General features: G+C 35.6%; 1 protein-coding gene across 1 annotated transcript; it reads right to left on the bottom strand.

Annotated features, from left to right (window-relative positions):
- Window positions 1–274: 274 nt before the first annotated feature.
- LOC125262441 (huntingtin-interacting protein 1-related protein) lies at window positions 275–24,906 on the bottom strand. Its single transcript, XM_048181208.1, is given in 35 exon segments — window positions 275–645; window positions 765–1,094; window positions 4,063–4,124; window positions 4,245–4,368; window positions 4,452–4,557; window positions 4,638–4,738; window positions 4,824–4,886; window positions 7,106–7,136; window positions 7,218–7,276; window positions 7,361–7,471; window positions 7,563–7,699; window positions 8,164–8,271; window positions 10,702–10,788; window positions 10,875–11,025; window positions 11,265–11,459; window positions 12,978–13,088; window positions 13,264–13,371; window positions 13,373–13,459; window positions 13,570–13,671; window positions 14,490–14,606; window positions 14,881–14,969; window positions 15,543–15,726; window positions 15,812–15,884; window positions 17,404–17,453; window positions 17,566–17,697; window positions 17,838–17,913; window positions 18,521–18,578; window positions 18,666–18,806; window positions 19,349–19,410; window positions 19,493–19,569; window positions 20,930–21,010; window positions 21,132–21,188; window positions 21,271–21,413; window positions 21,969–22,032; window positions 24,766–24,906. Coding segments are annotated over 35 exon segments (3,582 nt in total). The 5' UTR covers window positions 24,862–24,906; the 3' UTR covers window positions 275–636.
- Between the last annotated feature and the right edge of the window lie 20 nt (window positions 24,907–24,926).

The following is a 24,926-nucleotide window of genomic DNA, read 5'->3' as shown; positions in this document are numbered from 1 at the left end:
ATTCCAGCAGTGTAGATGCTACTAAGTGTATTACTGCCCTCCACAGGTCAAAGTTTGAACTAATTGTTATATACTTGCACTACCATATTGTATATGACAATTTAGTTCAAACTTTGACCTGAGGAGGGCAGTAATACAGTAAAAACCTTAATTTCTTTTCGACTGAAGAAAGAAAGACATGAACATCTTGGATGACATGGGGGTGAGTAAATTATCAGGAAATTTTAATATGAAAGTGAACTAATCCTTTAAAAACAACACACACAAACATCACTTTCACAACATAATTGATTATTTTTTATTTTCTTTAGTTTACATTTACAAATTCAAGTACATTTTCTTTAAAAAGGCGTAAAAAGATCCCATATATAACATCTTGATGGTGCTAACAAACAAAAATAAACTGGTTCTCATTAAAAATTAGAAGAAAACAACTAAAAACAATTACCTGATAAAAAGGTTTCAGTATAGTAATTCACTAAGTGATTATATAAATTATAATATAAATTAATAGGCATAATTTCACCATACAGTATTGTCAAACCATGCAGGAGGATACAGAGAGTCTAATGATGCGATACAGAATAATGTACATTATTATCGGATGGTTTCTTCTTTATACATCCAGGGCTTCTTTCACCTAAACTGTGGAAAATAAAAATGTACAAGAATGATTTAATGTCTGAATGTCATTACAATGGCAATATTGACACTGGAAATACAGGTAAAGTGGTCCAAAGCGAACAGCATCTGTTAATACTTACTGCATTCTTGAGGATGCTGCCTGATTTATGAAAGATCGAGGTTCGTTTAGAGCCGGTTTTGGCGGGCTCGGGTGCGGGGGGATCCGGTCTGGGCGGGTCCAGTCTAAGAGGTTCGAATCTGGGTGGATCCAGTGTGAACACATCCAGACTGGGCAGTTCCATTGTGGGAGGATCAGGAAAAACAGTAGGCAGTGAACTGTCAAAACTATTGACTGCACTTTCTGGAGGTGAGTCCATTGGGATACCTCCTATCTCATAGTGCTTTTTCCTGAGCTCTCCCAACCGTACGCGCTCATTCGCCAGCTGCTTCTCCAACTCTAACACTTTCACCTGTAAACAAACAGGAGTTTATGTTTATGCATTTCAAGTCAAGCATGAAATGGTATTTGCATATCATTTTACTTGCAAAATGACTTGATTTAATCCTCTGGGATTTGATTGGATGGTGTAAACAACATTTTTGTATCGGAATGGATTCTGAGTTAAATGTGAGTTTGCAGCAGTGTCGGAAATGAATGGGATTTGCTTGCTTTCTGTATCTAATTTATTCCATTTCATTTTTCATTCTACTAAAATAGCCAATCTAATTTCATAAAAAGGAATACACTAATTATTAATGATTTCACAGTCCTACCCTGTAATGAGTTCCTGTTTTTTTTTTTTTTTTTAATTTTATAATAGATATACTTTATGTAGGCTATTTTTACATGATGTAATTGTTATATATAAATACATGTATGAAACCTTTGAGCAGCATTAAAGGGATAGTTCACCCAAAAATGAAAATTATCCCATGATTTACTCACTCTCAAGCCATCCTAGGTGTATAAGACTATCTTCTTTCAGAAGAACACAATCAGAGTTATAATTAAAAAATATCCTGGCTCTTCCAAGCTTTTTAATGGAAGTGAATGGAAGGCAAGATGAAGCCCAAAATTTGAAGCCCAAAAAAGTGCATCCATCCATCATAAAAGTAATCCATACAGCTCCAGTGAGTTAATAAAGACCTTCTGAAGTGAAGCGATGGGTTTTTTAAAAGAAAAATATCCATATTTAAAACTTTATAAACTACAATAACTGGCTTCTGGTAATGGCTGTATGCGAGTCTAGTTCTGGCGTCTCAGTGACCTCTGACCAAAGATCAAAGCAAAACACCGGTCTCAAATTAGAAGTCTAAAAGGAGAATTTTCAGAGAAATGTCGAAGGATTTTGATATAAGAGAAGAGGAGCTTGAGTTTGTTGCCCAGCCCTATTTGTTTGAACCCCGAGAGGCGTCTGGTCTCACCGAAGCTTACGCTACACCTACATCCTACAGCCATTGACGGAAATAGGGCTGCACGATATATCGCATGAGATTGTCACGCGCATTTCGTCAGTAAAGCCGGTTCCCTGATTACCACTAAATCGCCATCACCTGCTTTCAAATGGAGCGGCATTTAATAGACAGAGCCGTAGTTCACTGAAAAGCCACGCAATATCGCATTCATATCGCAGATGAATCGCCTTCGATAATGAATGCGATATTGCGTGGCTTTTCAGTGAACTACGGCTCTGTCTATTAAATGGCGCTCCATTTGAAAGCATTTTGATGGCGATTTAGAGGTAATCAGGGAACCGGCTTTACTGACGAAATGCGCGTGACAATCGCATGCGATATATCGTGCAGCCCTAGACGGAAAAAAGTTATTATTAGTTAAACATGATATTTTTCTACCAAAAATCCATTGTTTCACTTCAGAAAGCATTTATTAACCCCCTGGAGCCTTATGGATTACTTTTATGATAGATGGATGCACTTTTTTGGGCTTCAAAATCTTGTCCCCCATTCACTTCCATTAAAAAGCTTGGAAGAGCCAGAATATATTTAATTATAACTCTGATTGTGTTCTTCTGAAAGAAGATAGTCATATACACCTAGGATGGCTTGAGGGTGAGTAAATCATGGGGTAATTTTCATTTTGGGTGAACTATCCCTTTAAATAGCCTGTGCAAATACATATAAATGCCATGTCGGATGCAGCTTCTGTTCCACCTTGGCACTGTAAAGATGGTTTTTGTTGATTTTGATAGCATTTTATTGGTAATAGTTTTCTGATTGATAGAAGTAACTGTTAAATTTAAGTATTTGACATAAAAGACAACAAAGGTAATTAATAAGGTAATTAATAAATAATAATTAAATAATTAAAGGTGCCCTAGAATTAAAAATTGAATTTACCTCGGTAAATTTGAATAACAAGAGTTCATTATATGAAATGACATACAGTGAGTCTCAAACACCGTTGTTTCCTCCTTCTTATATAAATCTCATTTGTTTAAAAGACCTCCAAAGTACAGGCGAATCTCAACATAACACCGACTGTTACGTAATGGTTGGGATCATTAATATGTACGCCCCCAATATTTGCATATGCCAGCTCATGTTCAAGGCATTAGACAAAGGCAGGACATCTGGATGTGCACAGCTGAATCATCAGACTAGATAAGGAAGCAAGAACAACAGCGAAAAATGGCAGATGGAGCAATAATAACTGACATGATCCATGATTACATGATATTTTTAGTGATATTTGTAAATTGTCTTTCTAAATGTTTCGTTAGCATGTTGTGCTAATGTACTGTTAAATGTGGTTAAAGTTACCATCGTTTATTACTGTATTCACAGAGACAAGACTGTCGTTATTTTCATTATTAAAAACTTGCAGTCTGTATAATTCATAAACATATCTTCATTCTTTATAAATCTCTCCAACAGTGTGTAATGTTAGCTTTAGCCACGGAGCATAGCCTCAAACTCATTCAGAATCAAATGTAAACATCCAAATAAATACTATACTTACGCGATTAGACATGTTGCATGACGAACACTTTGTAAAGATCCATTTTGAGGGTTATATTAGCTGTGTGAACTTTGTTTATGCTGTTTAAGGCAAGCGCGAGCTCTGGGGGCGGGGAGCACGAGAATTTAAAGGGACCGCAGCCTGAATTGGCGCATATTTAATGATGCCCCAAAATAGGCAGTTAAAAAATGAATTTAAAAAATCTATGGGGTATTTTGAGCTGAAACTTCACAGACACATTCAGGGGACACCTTAGACTTATATTACATCTTTTAAAAAGACGTTCTACGGCACCTTTAATAAAATCTTCCCTTACGAAGGTAAAAAATTCCCATGTAAATCAATTCCGGGCCCGGCAAATATTGTTCCTTAATTGAAATGTTTATTTCTGACACTGGTTTGCTGTGGCACTCTACTCCCCTCCTAAAACACTACCATTTTCACTTTGGTAAACTTACCTGGGAATCCATTTCTTCTGTTTTGAGCTTTATAAGAGACAGGCCAGAAAAGTCCATGGAGTCTGTGGGAAAAAAACAGGACAAACTTAATGTGCTTTCTGGCGATGTTGTGGATGCTACAAACTTCACTACTTGCGTAGAGTATGTTTCATGCTTTTTGCATTTGTGTCCATGACACTCACTTTTGTCCTCAATCTGCATTTGTCCTGACTTGGTAGATGTCACCACAACAGCGGCCATGTCATTCACGTGGCGGGATGCCTGCTGTAAAGCATGGAGCTTCTTGTTGCCTCGATCCGCCTTTACCTGTTAAATGAAGGATCGATGTGTCAGAATACACTGATTTGATTGAATTGAAAGCACACTTATATCGATCTCATGGATTTTACCTTTGAAGCAGCGACAAGCTGTGCCGTACTGGCCGCGATCTCATGAGAGCAGACGATCAGCTCTTCATATTTTCCTTTATCAGTCACGACTTTATCAGCTGATTCACTTTGTGAGAATGTAAGTCACAGTTATGGGAGCAGACAGTAATATATCCAGGTTAAATGTACACACTCAAATGTACTCACAGCATCTGTGTTGCACCCCATCCGACAGCCTTTGATGCAGAGATGAGACCCTCAGTCCAACGTGAATTTTTAGCATAAAAGTCTTTAACAGAACCGGCGCCCTAAGACACACACAAGACCCTGCGTTTGAGTATGTGAAATACACTTTATTTATTATCTTAAATTGCTCCTATAACCAAATCGTACCCGGCCACTTTCCACAATGTCTCTCTGCAGGTCAGTAGAGGCCATCACCAGCATGTGTATAGCCTATGGACAAGGTGACAGAAGTGATGAAAAATGACATTTATCTTGATATATACCACTGTTTAAAAGTTTGGGGTGGGTAAGATTTTTTTGTGTTTTTGAAGGAAGTTTCTGATGTTCAACAAGGCTGCATTTATTAAATGAAAAAGATAAATATCGTGAAATATTATTACAATTTAAAATAAGTTTTTTCTATTTGAATATATTGTAAAATGTAATTTATTCCTCTGATACAAAGCTGAATTTTCAGCATCATTACTCCAGTCTTCAGTGTCACTTGATCCTTCAGAAATCATTCTAATATGATGATTTGTGGCTCAAGAAACATTCTGATTATTATTATGTTGAAAACAGTTGTGCTGATTAATATTTTTCAAAAAAACTATCAAAAAAGTTAAAATTCAGATTCACGGTCCATAAGGGCCGCCAAAACATTCGAGGTGTGTGTAGCCACTTTTACTAAAATGGCTATAACTTGGGAACGGAATGAGATACCAAACTCGGGCACGTTTTCGCGACTCGCGAAATACGTACCAGTGAGTACATATCGCTGCAGTTTCGCTGCGAAATGTCCACTGAGCGGCGCTAAAAGCGTGTTCCTTTTTTTTTTTTTTTTGCCAGAGCAGATAATAGGGTGAATGCGGTACGTTTTTATGACGTTGCTTTTTAGACGAATCGCTGCAGTTCTCGATTTGACATTTGCGCTCCGTTTCGTTTTAAAATAACGTCCCACCGACGCTACGCCTAAGGCCTAAACCTACCCGATGGCGTTAACAAAAGCAAACGTGACGTAAGAAGCGTCCGCGATCGTGTACCGTTTTTCAGCTCGTTTAGATCTCTCTTTTTTTTTTTTTTTTTTTTTGCCCGAGTCAGTCACCTTTCACGGGATTCGTACCCAGGCAGGGGGATTCGACTCCTCGTCGGGAGACCAACTCCGTATCGGCTGAGCTACCGAGCAAGCTTGGTTGCGGCAAAAAAAAAAAAAAAAAACGTAACGCGTAGAGCCGGAAAGTCCGAAGTACGTTCGTTTACAAATCGGGCACTCCGGTAAGAAGCGCTTTGAAGTCGTGACATGATATTGCGCGAGGAGACGTCAAAACGAGGCTTTACGAATCCATAATCCGACCCCAGATGTCGTCGAAACCGTCTGTGAAAACGAGCCAAAGCGCTCATTGACGTTTTACCGGCCTCTAGCATTCGTTTCTGTCGGAAAATGCAGCCAGACATAACGTTACGCGCCGGTACGTAATTTTGTGTCTCGCGAAAACGTGCCCACGGGTACGTCTCTCCCATGAGACCAGGGGTGCGTTTCCCAAAGCGAACTATGGTCGCAAGTTCCGTCGTTACCAATAGAGTTCAATGGGACTTACGACCATGGTTCACCAACGATGCTTTCGGGAAACGCACCCCAGGTTGGTAAGAGCTCATTCTGTGGTCACATGAAAAAGGAAGCAGCAACTGGCCACTTGGTGGCGCTATAACAGGAAAAAAACATGAAAATGGCTATAACTACTTCTACTTCATTACTTAGTCCGAACAACTTGAAAATTGGCATGCAGTGTCTTTGTCCGAGGTGCCATGACTGTCTATGAGGATCTCCAAAAACATGTTCGTCATCGGCTAATGAAGTTTGAGCAGCTATCAGACAAGGTTAACAGTTTGATCGGAACGAAACTCACTGGGCCTGTTTGACTTGCAGCCCTAGAGGCCTGTGAGAAATTCGAAAGAAATCGGCCACCAGGGGGGGCGTCTTCACGTTTATCACCTATGTAAAGGATCACGTATCGCACGTTTTTTCGCACGTGCCCACAACATTTGTACCACATGGTAGAACTCCTCATCCTGAGCAATTTTGCCTCTAGCAAACCACCGCTGTCCATCGAATCATTCGTTAAATATGGGAGATTATTTAAAAAAACAACTTTGGTGAACTAGTCCTAGGTTTTTGGCTCAACCTCGATAACAGTTAAAAAACTTTAAAAACTATATATTTCCTGTTGTAAATTGCCTGTATTGGCTGTAAATGTCTTTTCCATCTATGATCAAGGTGGTTACAGGCTTGCTAATTAAAACATAATAACTTTATACGCATGTTCAAAGGCCTTAAAGCGCTTAAACCCTGATAATTGCTGCTCGCAATTTAATGTGTCCTTGCTGAATAAAAGTAATTTCTTTCAAACGTTTGAACAGTAACTCATTCATCTCTGTGAGTCTAAACATACCTTCATTAGATCCGAACAGGAGCCAATGATGCTGTAATAGAACAAAACACAAACACTGAAATACATAACACATAAACTTTATGTTATCTATAAAAATATATCCCAAACTAACCTTTGGTTAACTTCCAGTTTCACTCCAGATGTATCTCTTCTTGCCTGGCTCAATATTTCCTGTATTACAAAAGAAAAACCCATGAAGTCATAGCAAATGAGCCTCGAGTTGAACTCAGCATCATGAACACAGTGCTAACTTACATCCATTCTCAGCACAGCATCTTCAATGGCAGAGGAAGTCGCAGCCATTTCCTTATCAACCATATCTGCCAGCTCTTCCTTCCGTACGTCTGCTCCCCTGGGCCGCAGGTCCTGCGAGAGACCGGGAGAGAGGTCACTTATTACTCCACACAAACACCAGCAGCATATAAAGTCTGAAGATGCCATCTCTGGTCCACCGCACCTGTCCTTGGTTGAGGATACGCTGGACCACGTAGCGGACGGCTGTGGGGTCTGCTCTCGGGAGGGTGGCCTTCATCTTCAGCTCTTTCAGGTACTGGAGACAGTGAGTGGCACAATCCCGACAGTTATCCGTCAAACCTATGGAGAAATGAACCAAAACTGCATCAGGAAAAAAACTGCTTGTACACGTTTAAGGTGGTCAATATGGTTTTTGAAGCATGGTGGATGTTTTGCTGCTGATTTAAGACGGTAAAGCAGCTCTAAATAAGCTTGATCAATATGGTAAACCACATTGCAACCTAGTCTATGGTTAACAGTCCAGTCTAGACCAGCTAGGACCATCTAAGGAACATAAATGAGCAGATTGGACCAGCTAAAAACCATGCAAAGCCATCTAGTATTAGCTGAATTTTCTAATACAAAACTATGAATGACTGAAAGACTGTGTTAACGCAACATTTTTTAAAAGAAATTATCAATGTTTTGTATATGTTTTGTAGTGAAAGATTCATTTTGATTGTCAACTGCACTGTATACATATGAAATGTGCATGTGTATGTGTGTGGGTTTTTTTAACAGTAAATAATAATTCTGGCTCTCACGGTCAGCTTGGTCCGTTGGTGCTGAATGGGCAGTGCCTGCTCCGTTAACAATAGTGTCAGCGATGAGATGGGAGAACTGGGTCACCGACCTCAACAAACCACTCGCATCTAGAGGAAGAGATTACATCACATTAACAGCTAGGACTGTATGATATTGAACAAAAATGCGATAACTTGTTAAAGGGGACCTATTATACCCTCTTTTCACAAGATGTAATATAAGTCTTCTGGTGTCCGCAGAATGTGTCTGTGAAGTTTCAACTCAAAATACCCCACAGATCATTTATTATAGCTTGTCAAATTTGCCCCTATTGAGTAAAAACACAGTTTTTGTGTGTGTCCCTTTAAATGCAAATGAGCTGCTGCTCCCGGCCCCCTTTCCAGAAGAGGGCGGAGCTTTAACAGCTCAACAACAACAAAGATGGAGAATCTTACACAGTCAAAATAAGGATTGTCAGTAACGGTGTTCAGCCTTACATTGTTCAAACCGGAGTCGACACTGATGGAGAGACTCAGGAAGAAGTTACAACTTTTAGAATGAAACTGGACGTTTCTGAATGTTAGTGGATAAATGTATGTAGTTGCTGTGGATTTGATTCAACTCATCGACTAGCATGTGTCGTCATGTTAATCTTTTGTGCAAATCCATAGACAGTAAAAGAAATGGACACAGCGACCCCATTGGAACTCAATTGAGACAAGTGAAGCCCATTTTTAGCGATTTTTAGCACTTCCGTTTCTGACGCGCAGACTCAAACTAAGCTTGAAGACGTCAGCAACCTGTCTGACAGATGTAAATCTTCTAGTAGCTGTGCGTCCAAACTGCCATCGTTAATCTTGCAGAGACGGCGAGCTTGAGCGGGGAGTTCTTTGGCGTGAGTGAGCAGGAGTAAGTATTCTGATTAATTATTTTGTATAGTATTTTAAAATGTAACGCAAGTACGCCATATTAAGTTAATGCATACTATTGCCTGCGAGCTTCTCCTCCTGTCTGTACGGTAATTTCTCTACTGTGCGACAGAGAGTCGAGTGGTTATGACGCAATCGTTAGCCTATTTTTACAAAAACTGTATCTACGGGGCCATAATGTAACATAGAAGGTAATGGAGCCCTTTATACATTGTCGTGTATCTTTAGAAATAAATAATGGACAAATGGAGTCTTTAAACGCCTCAGATGTAAAGTTATTAACTGTCAAAGTGACGCCAAAATGAATGGGAGTCAATGGGGATGCTAACGCAAGTGAAGTTCTGCTACAAGATGGCGGCACCCGGCCGACTTCAACTTCCGGTCGACTTCCTTGGGCACTGTGCAAATCCAGTGTTGAATTGTCACCAACCCAGGAAGAAGATCGTTGTTTGTTGTAGTCCTTAAACAGAGAACTCTTTAAAAGAAAATATCTCCCTTTGCACTGAACTTTGAGCATCGTAACTTTACAGATGTTGTTTATGCTCAAACAGCAACATTACACACTAACTAAAGTTAAAAAATGAAATCATAATCAACAACCCCTTTAAATAATGTGATATTCTTTATGTGATATGAAAATTCTTTAAGTGTGTAAAATCAGTTTAAATTATATTTAAATATATTTAAAAACTTAAAATGTTATAACCAATATATATGTTTCACCTTCTTTCTGGGAAAAGAAAGCATCACTACAACTTCTAAAAGTGAAGAGCAGTGATTTAGCATTATATCAAAGGTAATGTCACAAATCTGACAATGTCGTTTTAACTCCAATGTAAACAAACTATTTAAATATCAACAACTCATTGCTCAAGCTTGGTAATATATAGATACATCAACCTGAAACTTGACATCAAGAACATCCAGGTAAACAAAAACTCCTGAAACTAGGGGTGGATGATTAGTTATTTTTGTTACAGAAACTGAATAATCAAATGTAAAAATAAAACAATGCATAGTCTTCACATTAATTAAATATACATTGATTCATATTAATACTACAAAAGTTATTCAGTCAAGAAGCAGTGATTGATTTTCTCTTTTTCTTTTGCTGTTTGACAGACAGCAGCAGCAGGTTTACTGTTTTAAGCTGCTGTCACTTTAAGAACTAAAGCACGGATCCTATTGACAAACATCCGATTTCTTTCCCAACTGTTTACGTTCACTTGAGATATAACCGACTGTGTTTACATAAATACTCACCAAGACAGGCATTTGGACATAACCGTGTGTGTATTTGACCATTTGAGTGCAATAAGCCAGAAAACTGAATTCAGGATCGCACGCTTTCTGAGAGATGGCTTTCTGTGTGCATGCTTGTTTTCCGCAGCTTATTGGTCTTAATGACTGTTTTTAACTTCAAGCAAGTCACACGTAAGTAACAATCGCGTGCCCAGTCTATTCTCTGCTATATGTGTTGACCTAAATCTTTGATTTTTCGCAACTTTTTGAAGTAGCCTATTAAAATCATTCAGATATTCGCAAGCCATTGTGATATGCATTTTGCAATATTTCTATAATTTACTACTAACGGCTGAACCTGTAACTTACTGATGAGAGCAACCTTACCATCATAATTCCTTAAATAGGCCGCATGACTCTGCTGCATCTTATCAATGGATGCCAACGTCAACTCAGCCCGATTGATCAAATAATCTGCAAGCAGAGTTTAGAGATATGTAGAGTAAAAGAACTGATGAGGATATTAAGAGGTATGAGGAGGAGGACGAGGAAGGACAGACCTGGGGTGCTGATGCAGCGCACATGTAGCGGATCATCCACTTTGGCCACGGCGTCCAGCACGATGCCCTCGGCCTCCACCACGGCACACTGCAACAGACTGAACTGCTCGTCCTGCAGCCTTTGCTGCAAAACTCCTGAGTCCTGACTCAACTGCACAGAAAAACACACCACAAAGACAACAATTAACACCCTTAAAACACACTAGAGTAGATCCACCTGGGCTACATTCTAGTTTAATAGGTTCAGAGTGTTGTACATTTTAATGTCACACTTTGAAATGTATTGTTTTGTATCGTAATTCAGTATTAAATCATACTTAGATTTTCTAAGTATGCTTCCATGCATGCTTTTTGGAAGCATCTTGCCCACAATCCCTTGTTTTTTCTGACCTTAGCCTGCATTTGGTTGTGCAGCGCTGCCACCTCTCTCTGACATCTGTCTCTCTCCTGCAGCAGCGTGGTCTGGTGGAGTTGGGCGGCCTGACGCATGTTAGTGATCTCAGCCTCCTGTTCTCTCACTGAACGTAGAAGAACCTCCTTCTCCGCCTGCAGACCCACTAACACGCTGCTCAGCTGGTCTCCTGTCTAAAACACACATACGAATAAAAATAATGTATAGTTTTGAAGGTGTAGTGGTGACAAACTGTTTACATCCTTGGTTGTATATATTGGCCAGGCTGTGTTATTGGTCGATAAGACTATATATATATATATATATATATATATATATATATATATATATATATACATATATATATATATATATATATATATATATATATACCAAAAAAAGTAAGTAAATATACCAAATTAACATATTTTACAATATATATATATATATATATATATATATATATATATATATATATCAATCTTTTGTAAAATATGTTAATTTAGTATATTTACTTTTTTTTGGTAACTAATATTTTATAATTCACTCTGAATATTGACATAACTAATATTTATATAAGTAGTGTTTATATTATATTACAAAAACTGTATATTATTATTTGCTATTATTAAATTATATTATATATCATATTTCATAACCGATATTTTTATAATATGTTATTATATTATTTAAAAAAAAATCTATATTATATATCATATTTCAGTACTATTTTTTTAATCTTTTCTAAAATAGGTTAATTTTGTATCTGCAATTTTGTGAATTTTACTCTTTTTTTTTTGTCAATAATATTTTATAATTAATGTTTCCACTCTCTAAATATTCACATACCTAATATTTATATAATTAGTGTTTATTATATTATATTATAAAACTGTATATAATATTTGCTATTATTAAATTATATTATATATCATATTTCATAACATATATTTTTATTATATTTTTTATATTTTAATAAAAATATTTTATCAATATTTGTTACTATTAAATTCTATTATATTTCTGTACTATTTTTTTCAATCTTTTGTGAAAATGTAAATTTGGTATTTCAATTTTGTGCATTTTACATCATTTTTATGTATATAATATTTTATAACTAATATTTCCACTCTTTAAATATTGACAACTAATATTTATATAACTAGTGTTTATTATTTTATATTACAAAACTGTATATAAAACATATTTCATAACATATATTTAATTATATTTTTTATATTTTAATAAAAATATTATATCAATATTTGTTATTATTAAATTCTATTATATATCATATTTCAGTACTATTTTTTTCAATCTTTTGTGAAAATGTAAATTTGGCATTTCAATTTTGTGCATTTTACATCATTTTTATGTATATAATATTTTATAACTAGTATTTCCACTCTTTAAATGTTGACAACTAATATTTATATAACTCGTGTTTATTATATTATATTATATAAAAAATATTATATTAATGTTTGCTATTATTAAATTGTATTATATGTCATATTTCACTACTATATAAGCTATCAATCAGCCAGCCTGTTTTCATCATCAGATGTTGTAAAAATGATATTGGTCAACCACTAATACAAATGTCTGTATGCTGGTGAAAATGGGCAGTAAACATGAAATACTTTGGGAACAATTGCAGAAATATAAACTTCCACACTTGCAAATGTTAGTAAGATAAAGGAAATCCTCACAGTTTCTTTACTGTTCAGAGCGCTCTGAGCACGCAGCGCCTCTGCTCGCTTCTCCTCCAGCTCGCGTCTCAGTTTCTCCATCTCCAGCTGTTGCTCCTGCTCCCGACACAACTGACCACAAACACACAGCAAAACAAATAACTAAAACCTCTCATTCTTATGTTGTTTTGTGGCACTGAGTGTAAAATTGTGATAGCAAAAAAAAAACTGCATGTAAGTCGACACTAACTGGGCTTAATGGGACATTTGTCTAGGTTGTCCAACATCACAGGAAGTTGCACTTGACTTTTTCCTGCAGTTGGTTCTGCAGTGCTGTCATCTCTCTCTGATGTCGGTCTCTCTCCTGCTGTAGGGTGGTCTGATGGAATTGGACGGCCTGACGCAGACTAGCGATTCTCAGCTTCCTGATCTTTTACTGTACGAAGAAGCGCCTCTTTTTCCGCCTGCAGACCCACCAACAAACTGCCCAGCTCATCTCCAGCCTACAAACACACAGATCACAGAAACAGTACAGGATTTTTTAATGCATTCAGTTACTAATTAAGAAGCATGAAAATCTGCAGTCATTTATGTGCATGGATGGAGGTCCTACCTTCTCTTTGCTCTGCAAAACATTATGGACTTGGGACATTTCAGCTCTCTCGGTTGCTAGCTCGCGTTTCAAACGTTCAATTTCTGCTCTCTGTGCCTCCAGCTGAAAATTACAGTTCAGTCAATGACAGGTGGACATTTTAGGCAGGCCAATATATATCTTTATCAGGTACAAATAAATCTACAATGGACACTTTCTCTTTTAAAATAATAATGAGCAAATCAAAAGTTTGGGGTCAGCAATTGTTTTAAGAAATTGATACTTTTATTCATCAAGGATGCATTAAATTGATCAAAAGTGACAGTAAAAACATGTATAATGTTACAAAAGATTCCATTTCAAATAAATGCTGTTCTTTTGAATGTTCTATTTATCAAAGAATCTTGAAAAAAGTATCATGGTTTCCACAAAAATCTGAAGCAGCACAACTGATTTCAACATTGGTAATAATCAGAAATTTTTCTTGAGCAGCAGATCAGCATATTAGAATGATTTCTGAAGGATCATGTGACACTGAAGACTGGAGTAATGATGCTGAAAATTCAGCTTTGATCACAGGAATAAATTACATAAATTAGTGTTATTGTATTTTTGCAGCCTTGGTGAGAATAAGAGACTTTCAAAAACATTAAAAAATCTTACCAACCCCAAACTTTTGAACAGTAATGTATGTGTAAAATAAAAACATCTCCTTTCAGCAAGTATATGCACGTCTCATTTGGTGCCATGCAATTTTTAATTCAATTATTATCAAATATATACATATATTGGGATTATATCAGATATCTGCATCAGCCAATGAAAAACTCCTATTGGTCAAGCAATACGTTCAGTGTAGTGTCCAGGTTAGTGTGAAGTGGTAAGAAAACTTCTCTAAACCTCAAAAATGATTTATCAAAGATAAATGTGTAGAGTGTGACCTGGGCGCTGTTGTCCTGTCTCAGTTGTTGTATCTCTACCGCCATCTGTTGTTTGGCCGTGAGCAGCTCCTCCTGTGCTTGCTGAGTGCTGCTGATCTGCTTCCCCATCTCTGTATTCTGACACACACAACAATGACAATAACCACACAGCAAAGACATTTCACCTTCTTAAGTTCATATAGGATGAATGAAGGTTTTTTCTTTCTCCAAAACTCCTTGTGTCAACATATTTCTTGCATGACCACTATGCGTTTTGATGAGTTTTGTGCAGTTTTACTGGAGGCTCACACATGATTGATGCTGCAAGTAGCAAAATTACAGACACTGCTTGTGATTAAAATGTGAGGAAAATAGCTAAATAATTCAGTTATCATAGGCACAAAACCTTTACCTTCCGCATGAGATCAGCATGTCTGCTGACCAGCTCGGCGTGTTTCTCTTTGAGGCGAGAGAAGTGTATCTGAGCAGTTTGAGCTCTGCCTAGAAAACATGAGAACAAGAGATCAGCCTCACTCTGAGATTTTCACATACACTGCTGTTCAAACGTCTCTTCTGCTCACCAAGGCTGAATTTATTTGATCAAAAATACAGTAAAAACAGTAATATTGTGAATATTATTACAATTTAAAAGAACTGTTTTCTATGTGAATATATTTTAAAAAGTAATTTATTCTTGTGATCAAAGTTGAATTTTCAGCATCATTACTCCAGTCTTCAGTGTCACATGATCAATCAGAATTCATTCTAATATGCTGATTTGCTGCTCAAGAAACATTTATTATTATTAATGTTTAAAACAGTTCTGCTGCTTCATATTTTTGTGGAAACCATGACACATTTTCTTTTTTAAGATTCTTTGATGAATAGAAAGTTCAAAACAGCATTTTTTAACATGCAATCTTTTGTAACATTATAAATGTCTTTACTGTCACTTTTGATCAATGTAATGCATCCAAACTTATTGTGAAGTGTTACCAAAAAATCTCAAGACCCCAAACTTTTGAACGGTGATGTGAAAATTGTAAAGTGTGTCTGGGGTCAGAGGTCACTCACTGCCCGCGTCATCAGCCGTGGCCTGAATGCTGGCAGCGACTGCGGTCTGGGCTCTGAGGTTCTCCACCTCCATGCGCAGACGTTCGTTCTCCACCAGCGCCATCTGCTTGTGCGTCCGCTGGTCCTCAAGCTCAGATTCCAGTTTATTCACTTGTGTTTTGAGCTGGACCACGGCGCGCTGGGCCTGCAGACACACGAATGATGGGAATCAATCACAGGAGAAGAAAATGCTTCTTCAAGACAGATGTAATTAAAGTCAGATGTCTAACCTCCACTTTTATGAGCTCCAGCTCTGGTTTCACCACCTCGAGTTCCTTCCTCAGAGAATCAGCCTCAGTCTCTCTGTATGAAAAGAAACATCAAATGTTTGGACACCAATTTTTTCATTATTGTTATTATTATTTTCCCAATTTTATAAAAAATAGTAAAGTCATCAAAACAATGAAATAACTATGGAAGCTTGTTTCTGCCATGAACTAAACAATAAAAAAGGTAATTGCAGAATTCCGTGTCAAAAAGTCAGAATTGTGATATAAAGTCAGAATTCCAAGTTATAAAGTCAAAATTGTGAGTTATAAAGTCAGAATTGTGAGTTATAAAGTCAGTATTTCGAGTTATAAAGTCAGAATTGTGAGATATAAAGTCAGTATTTCGAGTTATAAAGTCAGAATTGTGAGTTGTAAAGTCAGAATTCCGAGTTATAAAGTCAGAATTGTGATATAAAGTCAGAATTCCGAGTTATAAAGTCAGAATTGTGATATAAAGTCAGGATTCCAAGTTATAAAGTCAGAATTCCGAGTTGTAAAGTCAGAATTCCGAGTTATGAAGTCAGAATTACGAGTTATAAAGTCAGTATTTCAAATTATAAAGTCAGAATTGTGATATAAAGTCAGAATTCCGAGTTATAAAGTCAGAATTCCAAGTTGTAAAGTCAGAATTCCAAGTTATAAAGTCAGTATTGTGAGTTATAAAGTCAGTATTTCGAGTTATAAAGTCAGAATTGTGAGTTGTAAAGTCAGGATTCCAGGTTATAAAGTCAGAATTCCGAGTTATAAAGTCAGAATTCCAAGTTGTAAAGTCAGAATTTCGAGTTATAAAGTCAGTATTGTGATATAAAGTCAGAATTCTGAGTTATAAAGTCAGAATTCCAAGTTGTAAAGTCAGAATTCCAAGTTGTAAAGTCAGAATTTTGAGTTATAAAGTCAGTATTGTGATATAAAGTCAGAATTCTGAGTTATAAAGTCAGAATTCCAAGTTGTAAAGTCAGAACTCCGAGTTATAAAGTCAGTATTGTGATATAAAGTCTGAATTCGAAGTTATAAAGTCAGAATTCCGAGTTATAATGTCAGAATTCCGAGTTATAAAGTCAGAAATGTGTGATATAAAGTCAGAATTTTGAGATATAAACTTGCAATTGCATGTTATAATATCCAATTGTGATGAAAAAAAAACTGACGTTTTTTCTCAGAATTGTTAGTGTACATCTCAAAATTCTGACTGTATAACTCACAATTATGAGAAAAAAGTCAGAATTGTGAGATAAAATGTCTTTTTTCATTTTTTATTTCATGGCGGAAACAAGCTTCCATATTCTATAAATAACACAACACATCTTTGTCAACAAAACTAATTTAAGCATCAGAACAAATGGTTTTATAATCACAGGAAACATCATTTCAGTCAAGTGTGTCTAAACATTTGATTGACTAACTTTGTCTCAGATGCTTCTACTAAAATTTCTTTTGACATTAATGAATCAAGACGACATCAGTGCTGACATTTGCTCTCTGTTTATACATATTAAATAGATCTCATTTGTGAGCTTTTTCTTTACAGCGAGTAGATCTCAGGTGTGTGTTACCTTTGCTCTGGTATGTCACTTGGAGGGTCAAACTGGTTGTAACCGTAATACTGTTGAGCAAAATAATCCAATGTTAAGATTGTCAAAGATGCAGAAAAGCACTTAAGATCCTCTGTGAGCCGATCTACTGGCCTACAGCTAAAGACTCCAGACTGTTTTTACCATCTGGTACTGTCCTTCCCCAAAATCCAGCTGCGTCTCCGTATCATCATCGTCAGGGATTCTCTCGTTCTGAACGACCACGGGCTTCACGTGATCCGCGAGTGACGCCGCACGCAGGAAATTCGGAGGCTCCTAAAACATCCAGGAACTTTAATATAAGCAGCATATATTCATATGCATTTATCCAACGTGTTACGCCATATGACAATAGTGTTTCTTTTATAGCATTTTGTGATTTGAAATTCAATTAAATATTCATGTGAAAATCTTACATTAGGAAGATCAGGGATCTGAATGATAGTTTTGAAAAACTCCATCCCTCTCGCTCTCTCGAAAAACTGTGTCAAACTGTGGAGGACAAAGACAGACCAATATACAATTTGATCAACAATGGTGAAGTTTTTTCCCATGCCAAACATTAAAAGTACTAAACATTTGACCAACTTTTCTTTTGCACATTTAATGTTCTGATGCCTGATTTTACTTATAAATTTCTAGATTTGAGCTTTGGTGTCGATGCTTTTTTTTGCCCGCCCCTGTAGTCAATAATTTTATCCCTTAAAACTCATCTTTAATCACCAAAATGACATATTTAAACTTTTTTTTCCTGTGAAAAAAATTCTTCATGCCTTAAATAGCTTGAATGAAACTCCACACCCTTGCCTCATTAAGCAAACACAGATCCGGCACATTGATGTGATTGGTTACAAGGTAGTTTGTGACGTCAGAAACACCAGCGATTTCAAACCACGTTTTTGAGACTGTCTTTAGATCACTGAAAATACTCAGCAATTCTGGTTTTAATATGCTTAAAGACAAACCATGTGTAAATTCAATTCCAAACAATATTAAAAACTTGATTTTCACCACAGGTGAACCATAATATTGGTCATTGGCAATAACAAATCTAATTGCCAGCTTTCCGTATTGACCAAAATTTACTGCAGACCGTTACCTGTTGAACTGCTCGCGGAATCGTTCCCTGTGTCCTAACAGAGCGTCCATGGGTATTCCTGTGACACAGATGCACAATGGATGTTGAACTGAATGGAAACGATTCACATAAATAAAGAGAGAAGCATGTAAAGAATGAAACTCACGGCTGTGTAGCTTGAACAGGAGCTTGACCAGGAAATGGTAGAGTGGGCCACAGTCCTGAATGACCAGAACCAGCGGTGCCAGACGGCACTGACCCACTGCAGTGGTAGAGCTGGTGGAGTTGGACTCCATCTGCCGGAAAACTGCATTTAAAAAAGTAAAATATATATTTATTATACATGCACTACTCATGTCTCTTCTGCTCACCAAGGCTGCATTTATTTGATCAAAAATACAGTAAAAACAGTAATATTGTGAAATGTTTTTACAATTTAAAATAGCTGTTTTCTGTGTGAATATATTTTAAAATGTAATTAATTTCTGTGATGTCAAAGCTGAATTTTCAGCATCATTACTCCAGTCTTCAGTGTCACATGATCCTTCAGAAATCATTTTAATATGCTGATTTGCTGCTCAACAAACATTTCTTGTCATTATTATCAATGTTGAAAACAGTTGTGCTGCTTCATATTTTTGCGCAAAAAATTATATTTTTTTTCCCAGGATTCTTTGATAAATAGAAAGAACAGCATTTTTTTTTTAAATAGAATATTTTGTAACATTATAAATGTCTTTACTGTCACTTTTGATCAATTTAATGCATAATTTCTGAATAAAAGCATTTTTCAAGTTGGATTAAAAACAAAATAACATTATTGCATCCTTGATAAGACATTACGCTTACCTGTTTCCTGCAACTTCAGAGCTGCTTCCATGTAGTCCAGAACCTCACCTGTCATGTCAAACCTGTATAAATAGCAATCATGAGCATTTATTTCCATTTACAGATTAATCAGGAAACTCACTAAATCATTAGTAATGCACTTACACTTTGTTGATATCAATGGCAATGGCTTTATCAAGAACTTCCTCAGGAGCTTCAAGGTTTGGTGGGATTTCTAGATGCTGTGGGGGAAACAACATATGTATATTATATATATATATATATATATATATATATATATATATATATATACAGTGGCATGAAAAAGTATGTGAACCCCTTGCAGAATCTGTGAAAATGAGAATTATTTTAATAAAATAAGAGGGATAATAAAAAATGCATGTTATTTTTTGTTTAGTACTGTCCTGGGTAAGATATTTTACATAAAAGATGTTTGCATTTAGTTCACAAGACAAAACAATAGCTGAATTTATTAAAATAACCCCATTCATAAGTATGTGAAGCATTGATTCTCAATACTGTGTGTGGTCACCTGATGATCCACGACTGTTTTTGTGTTTTGTGATGGTTGTTCATGAGTCTCTTGTTTGTCCTGAGCAGTTAAACTGAGCTCTGTTCTTCAGAAAAATCCTCCAGCTCCTGCAGATTCATCAGTTTTCAAGCATTTTTGCATATTTGAACCCTTTCCAGCAGTGACTGTAAGATTTTGAGATTCATCTTTTCACACTGAGGACAACTGAAGGACTCAAACTCAACTATTAAAAAAGGTTCAAACATTCACCGATGCTCCAGAAGGAAACACGACGCATTAAGAGCCGAGGGGTGAAAACTTTTGAATTCAAATATCAAGGTAAAATGTACTTAATTTTTCTGCCGGGAAACATGCAAGTATCTTCTGTTGCTTCCGAAGGGCAGTACTAAATGAAAAACAATGATATTTAAACAAAATAAGAAAAATTGTGACATCTTCATCCTGTTCAAAAGTTTTCACCCCCCGACTCTTAATGCGTCGTGTTTCCTTCTGGAGCATCAGTGAATGTTTGAACCTTTTTTAATAGTTGAGTTTGAGTCCTTCAGTTGTCCTCAGTGTGAAAAGATGAATCTCAAAATCTTACAGTCACTGCTGGAAAGGGTTCAAATATGCAAAAATGCTTGAAAACTGATGAATCTGCAGGAGCTGGAGGATTTTTCTGAAGAACAGAGCTCAGTTTAACTGCTCAGGACAAACAAGAGACTCATGAACAACCATCACAAAACATAACAACAGTCGTGGATCATCAGGTAACCACACACAGTATTGAGAATCAATGCTTCACATACTTATGAATGGGGTTATTTTAATAAATTCAGCTATTGTTTTGTCTTGTGAACTAAACGCAAACATCTTTTATGTAAAATATCTTACCCAGGACAGTACTAAACAAAAAATAACATGCATTTTTTATTATCCCTCTTATTTTATTACAATAATTCTCATTTTCACAGATTCTGCAAGGGGTTCACATACTTTTTCATGCCACTGTATATATATATATATATGAGAATGACCAAAAATGTTATTGAAGGAAACATTAAACTTGCCTTTAAATGGAAATCGATTTTGATACACAGCAGCTTGGCGTACAGCGCAACAATATGTCCGTATCTATCATGTAGATTCCCCTAAAAACACAGCAAACACATGGAAAATTTAAGTTGAAAGATTCACATGAAAGAATAAACTATTTAAATGAGATGATGTAGATCATGACTGTATAAGATCCAGATCATTTTAGACACTCACCCATAATGTGCCCATCTGTCTGATGCCTGCGGTGTGACCTCTGCTGTCTCGTAAAGTCTGAAAGAAAGTAAAACAAAAATGTTCTGTTGTAGAGATAAATAAAGTCAAATTAAAGCCATCTGATGATACTGTGACTGACGTTGGGATGGCCGTCTCGTAGCAGTTTGTGCACCATGTGGCAGAACTTCCAGCTGAGGATGGCGTTGCTGGACAGCGGCAGACTCACGGCATGAGACCAGAACGTGACGGCGCCACCTTCCTTATGTGTGCCTAAAATGATCTCTGTACAAATGTTTAGGACAATGTACTAGTCCAGATGATATATAGCAAAGATGATATATGATGACAATATGATAAAGATGATATTTCAACTGCCTAATTTTAAATGTAACTATATTATCATCCAGCTTATTATATAAAATTAGATATCTAAGTATGTCCAAATTTATTTGCATACATATGCTCAAGTAAGGCGAACGATATATACTAACATAGCAAATCTCAACTGCTTGATTGCTTGTAACATTGCAAAATCTAAACTATATTATCGCTAAGCTCTAATCTGCTAAATGCGACATAAAGATAAAGATATTATAAAAATTATCATCATTATTGTCTGTAAAGCTTTGAAACAATGTTTACTGTGAAAAGCGATAAACATAAATTTGACTGATTAAGGACATACTGTTACTGTAAAACTTGGGCATCTGTGTGTAATAATGCTCATTATAACATACACATATATATTAAAATGATTATCATTTGGAGATATATGAATTAAACATCATCCCCACATCAGACTAACAAATGCTGTATTAAAACAATACTGAAGGATACTGCGTCCATATTTCTCTTTGATAGGAGCCTCTGCGGTGGTGATGGATTTGGAGATGCTTTGAAGCTGTGAAGCAGATGAAATAAAGATTTAATATAAAATCATTATATATATAACACATTAAATGATGCACACATGTAATGCTGAATGAATATGACACAGTTTAAAAGATTAAAAAACACATTACAATGAAGTGAAATCAAATTAAGCACTAAATAATTGTTGCCAGGCTGATTTTACATGTTTAACCATTACAAACAAAATTACAGTTATCTGATCTTAGCAATAAAATAATTATACAATTCCCGGCCAGAAAGAAAAAAATTCTCTGTTTGGATTTAAATAGGCAAATGATTGGATCATTATTACTGTGATGATTATGTTTCTAGCATGTTATATGTTTGGCAACCGTTCTTCTGACCGTAATTGATGGAGTGTGTAGCTTTTCATTTCTTAAACAAGCATGTAGGAAGACACATCATAGCCATGTCAAGATTCATCAGGCTCAAACTGTGAAAGATTGGTTCAGAGAGCATGAAGAATCATTTTCACACATGAATTGGCACCTCTAAAATTCATTGAAAGTCTTTGGGATGTGCTGGAGGAGACTTTACAGAGTACTCACCTCTTGCATTGTCAATAATACAAGATCCTTGACCAAAAATTGATGCACCTCTTGATGGAAATAAATGTTGTGATGTTATTTCCTTCAAGAGGTGCATCAATTTTTGGTCAGGATCTTGTATTATTGACAATGCAAGAGGTGAGCACTCTGTAAAGTCTCCTCCAGCACATCCCAAAGACTTTCAATGAATCATTTTCAATGATTCTTCATGCTCATTCCTCAACCAATCTTTCACAGTTTGAGCCTGATGAATCTTGACATTGTCATCCTGGAATATGGCCATGATGTGTCTTCCTACATGCTTGTTTAAGAAATGAAAAGCTACACACTCCATCAATTACGGTCAGAAGAACTGTTGCCAAACATATAACATGCTAGAAACATAATCATCACAGTAATAATGATCCAATCATTGACTCTTTTAAGCATTTGCCTATTTAAATCCAAACAGCGACAGATATTACTATGGTAAAATACATTACCATGGTACAAATATATCAAGGTATGACTATTGTACATATGGCACATTGTCCATACAAAACAGTATTACCATGGTACATGCCCAAAAAAGATCCCACATGAAAAAATACTATAGTAATTTATTAGTAAACAATAGTGTTTTTGAACCATACTATAGTAAATTGTAGTATACTGTATATATTATAGTATGTAAAAAACACTTTGTTAATGAATGCTACAGCAGACAGTAGTATTAACTATAGTGAACTGATAAACTGTACTACAGTAATATACTTTAGTTTTTACCACAGTAAACTGTAGTGTATTGTGGTATAATATATATACACTCTCATTCAAAAGTTTGGACACATTACTATTTTTCATGTTTTTGAAAGAAGTCTCTTATGCTCATCAAGCCTGCATTTATTTGATCAAAAATACAGAAAAAACAGTAATATTGTGAAATATTCATTAACAATTTAAAATAACTAGTTTTCTATTTAATATACTTTAAAATATTTTTTTTTTTTCCTGTGATGCAAAGCTGAATTTTCATCAGCCATTACTCCAGTCTTTTGTGTCACATAATCCTTGAGAAATCATTCTAATATACTGATTTGATTCTCAGTTATTATCAAAGTTGGAAACAGTTGTGCTGTTTAATATTTTTTGGAAACTGTGATACTTTTTTCATGATTCACTGATGAATTAATAGTCAAAAAGAACAGCATTTATTCAAAATAGAACTATTTTCTAACAATATAAATCTTTACCTATCACTTTTTTTTTTTATCAATTTAACACATCCTTGGTGAAAAAAAAGTATTAATTTCTTAAAAAAAAAAAATAAATAAAAAAAATAAAATAAATACTGACCCCAAACTTTTGAACAGTAGTGTATATTGTTACAAAATATTTTTATTTTCAATAAATGCTAATATTTTTTAACTTTTTATTCATCAAAGAATCCTGAAAAAAGTATCATGTTATAAGAAAATATTAAGCAGCACAATATTTGTAATAAATCAGCATACTAGAATGATTTCTGAAGGATCATGTGTCACTAAAGACTGGATTTAATGATGCTGAAAATTCAGCTTTGTATCACAGACATAAATTATTTTGTAAAGTATATTATAATAGAAAACCAGTATTTTAAATTGTAATAATATTTTACAATATTACTGTTTTTTTCTGTATTTTTGATCAAATAAATGCAGGCTTGATGAGTAGAAGAGACTTCTTTCGAAAACATTAAAAATAGTAATGTTTCCAAACTTTTGAATGGTAGTGTAGTTGTAGAAAACTTAGTATTGGGTGAAGTGATTTGTTTATATTACTATAGGTGTTATATTACCACAGAAACTATAGAATGACCACACCAAAAGTACTTTACTATAGTATGATCCAAAAAGACTTTAGTATTTTTTCATGTGGGTGGTATTAAACTGACTCAGGGCTCAAAAACATGGTATTATAATGAACCATGTCCAAAAACCAGAGTGTAAATGAAAACAATGTATTAAATATAGAAGTAATACATTTTAAAACTAGGAAACTGTATCAGGTGTTTACTGTCATATTACATTATTATTCAAAGAAAACACTATATTAATAATAATATTAGGATTTTCGGTGAAAGTATCATTAATACATTCTGTGTAAAATATCAATGTCAAATATCAAATGCTCGTTGAAGTGCGTGTAAATCTCACCTGTAGTTTGACGAATTGCTCCTTTTCCGCTGCTAAAGCCTTTTCAGATTTATCCGTTTTCTCGTTTTTCTTAGATTCGGTTTTCTTTGAGGCCATGTTTAACTTCTTCCTCAGATGAAACCAACTGTACAAATGCTCGATTGAGTCTCGACACTCTCTCA

This window comes from Megalobrama amblycephala, linkage group LG2 (assembly GCF_018812025.1).
Source record: "Megalobrama amblycephala isolate DHTTF-2021 linkage group LG2, ASM1881202v1, whole genome shotgun sequence".
NCBI lineage: Eukaryota > Metazoa > Chordata > Actinopteri > Cypriniformes > Xenocyprididae > Megalobrama > Megalobrama amblycephala.
The sequence above is the reverse complement of the archived record's forward strand: the minus strand, read 5'-3'. Positions and strand labels throughout refer to the sequence as shown.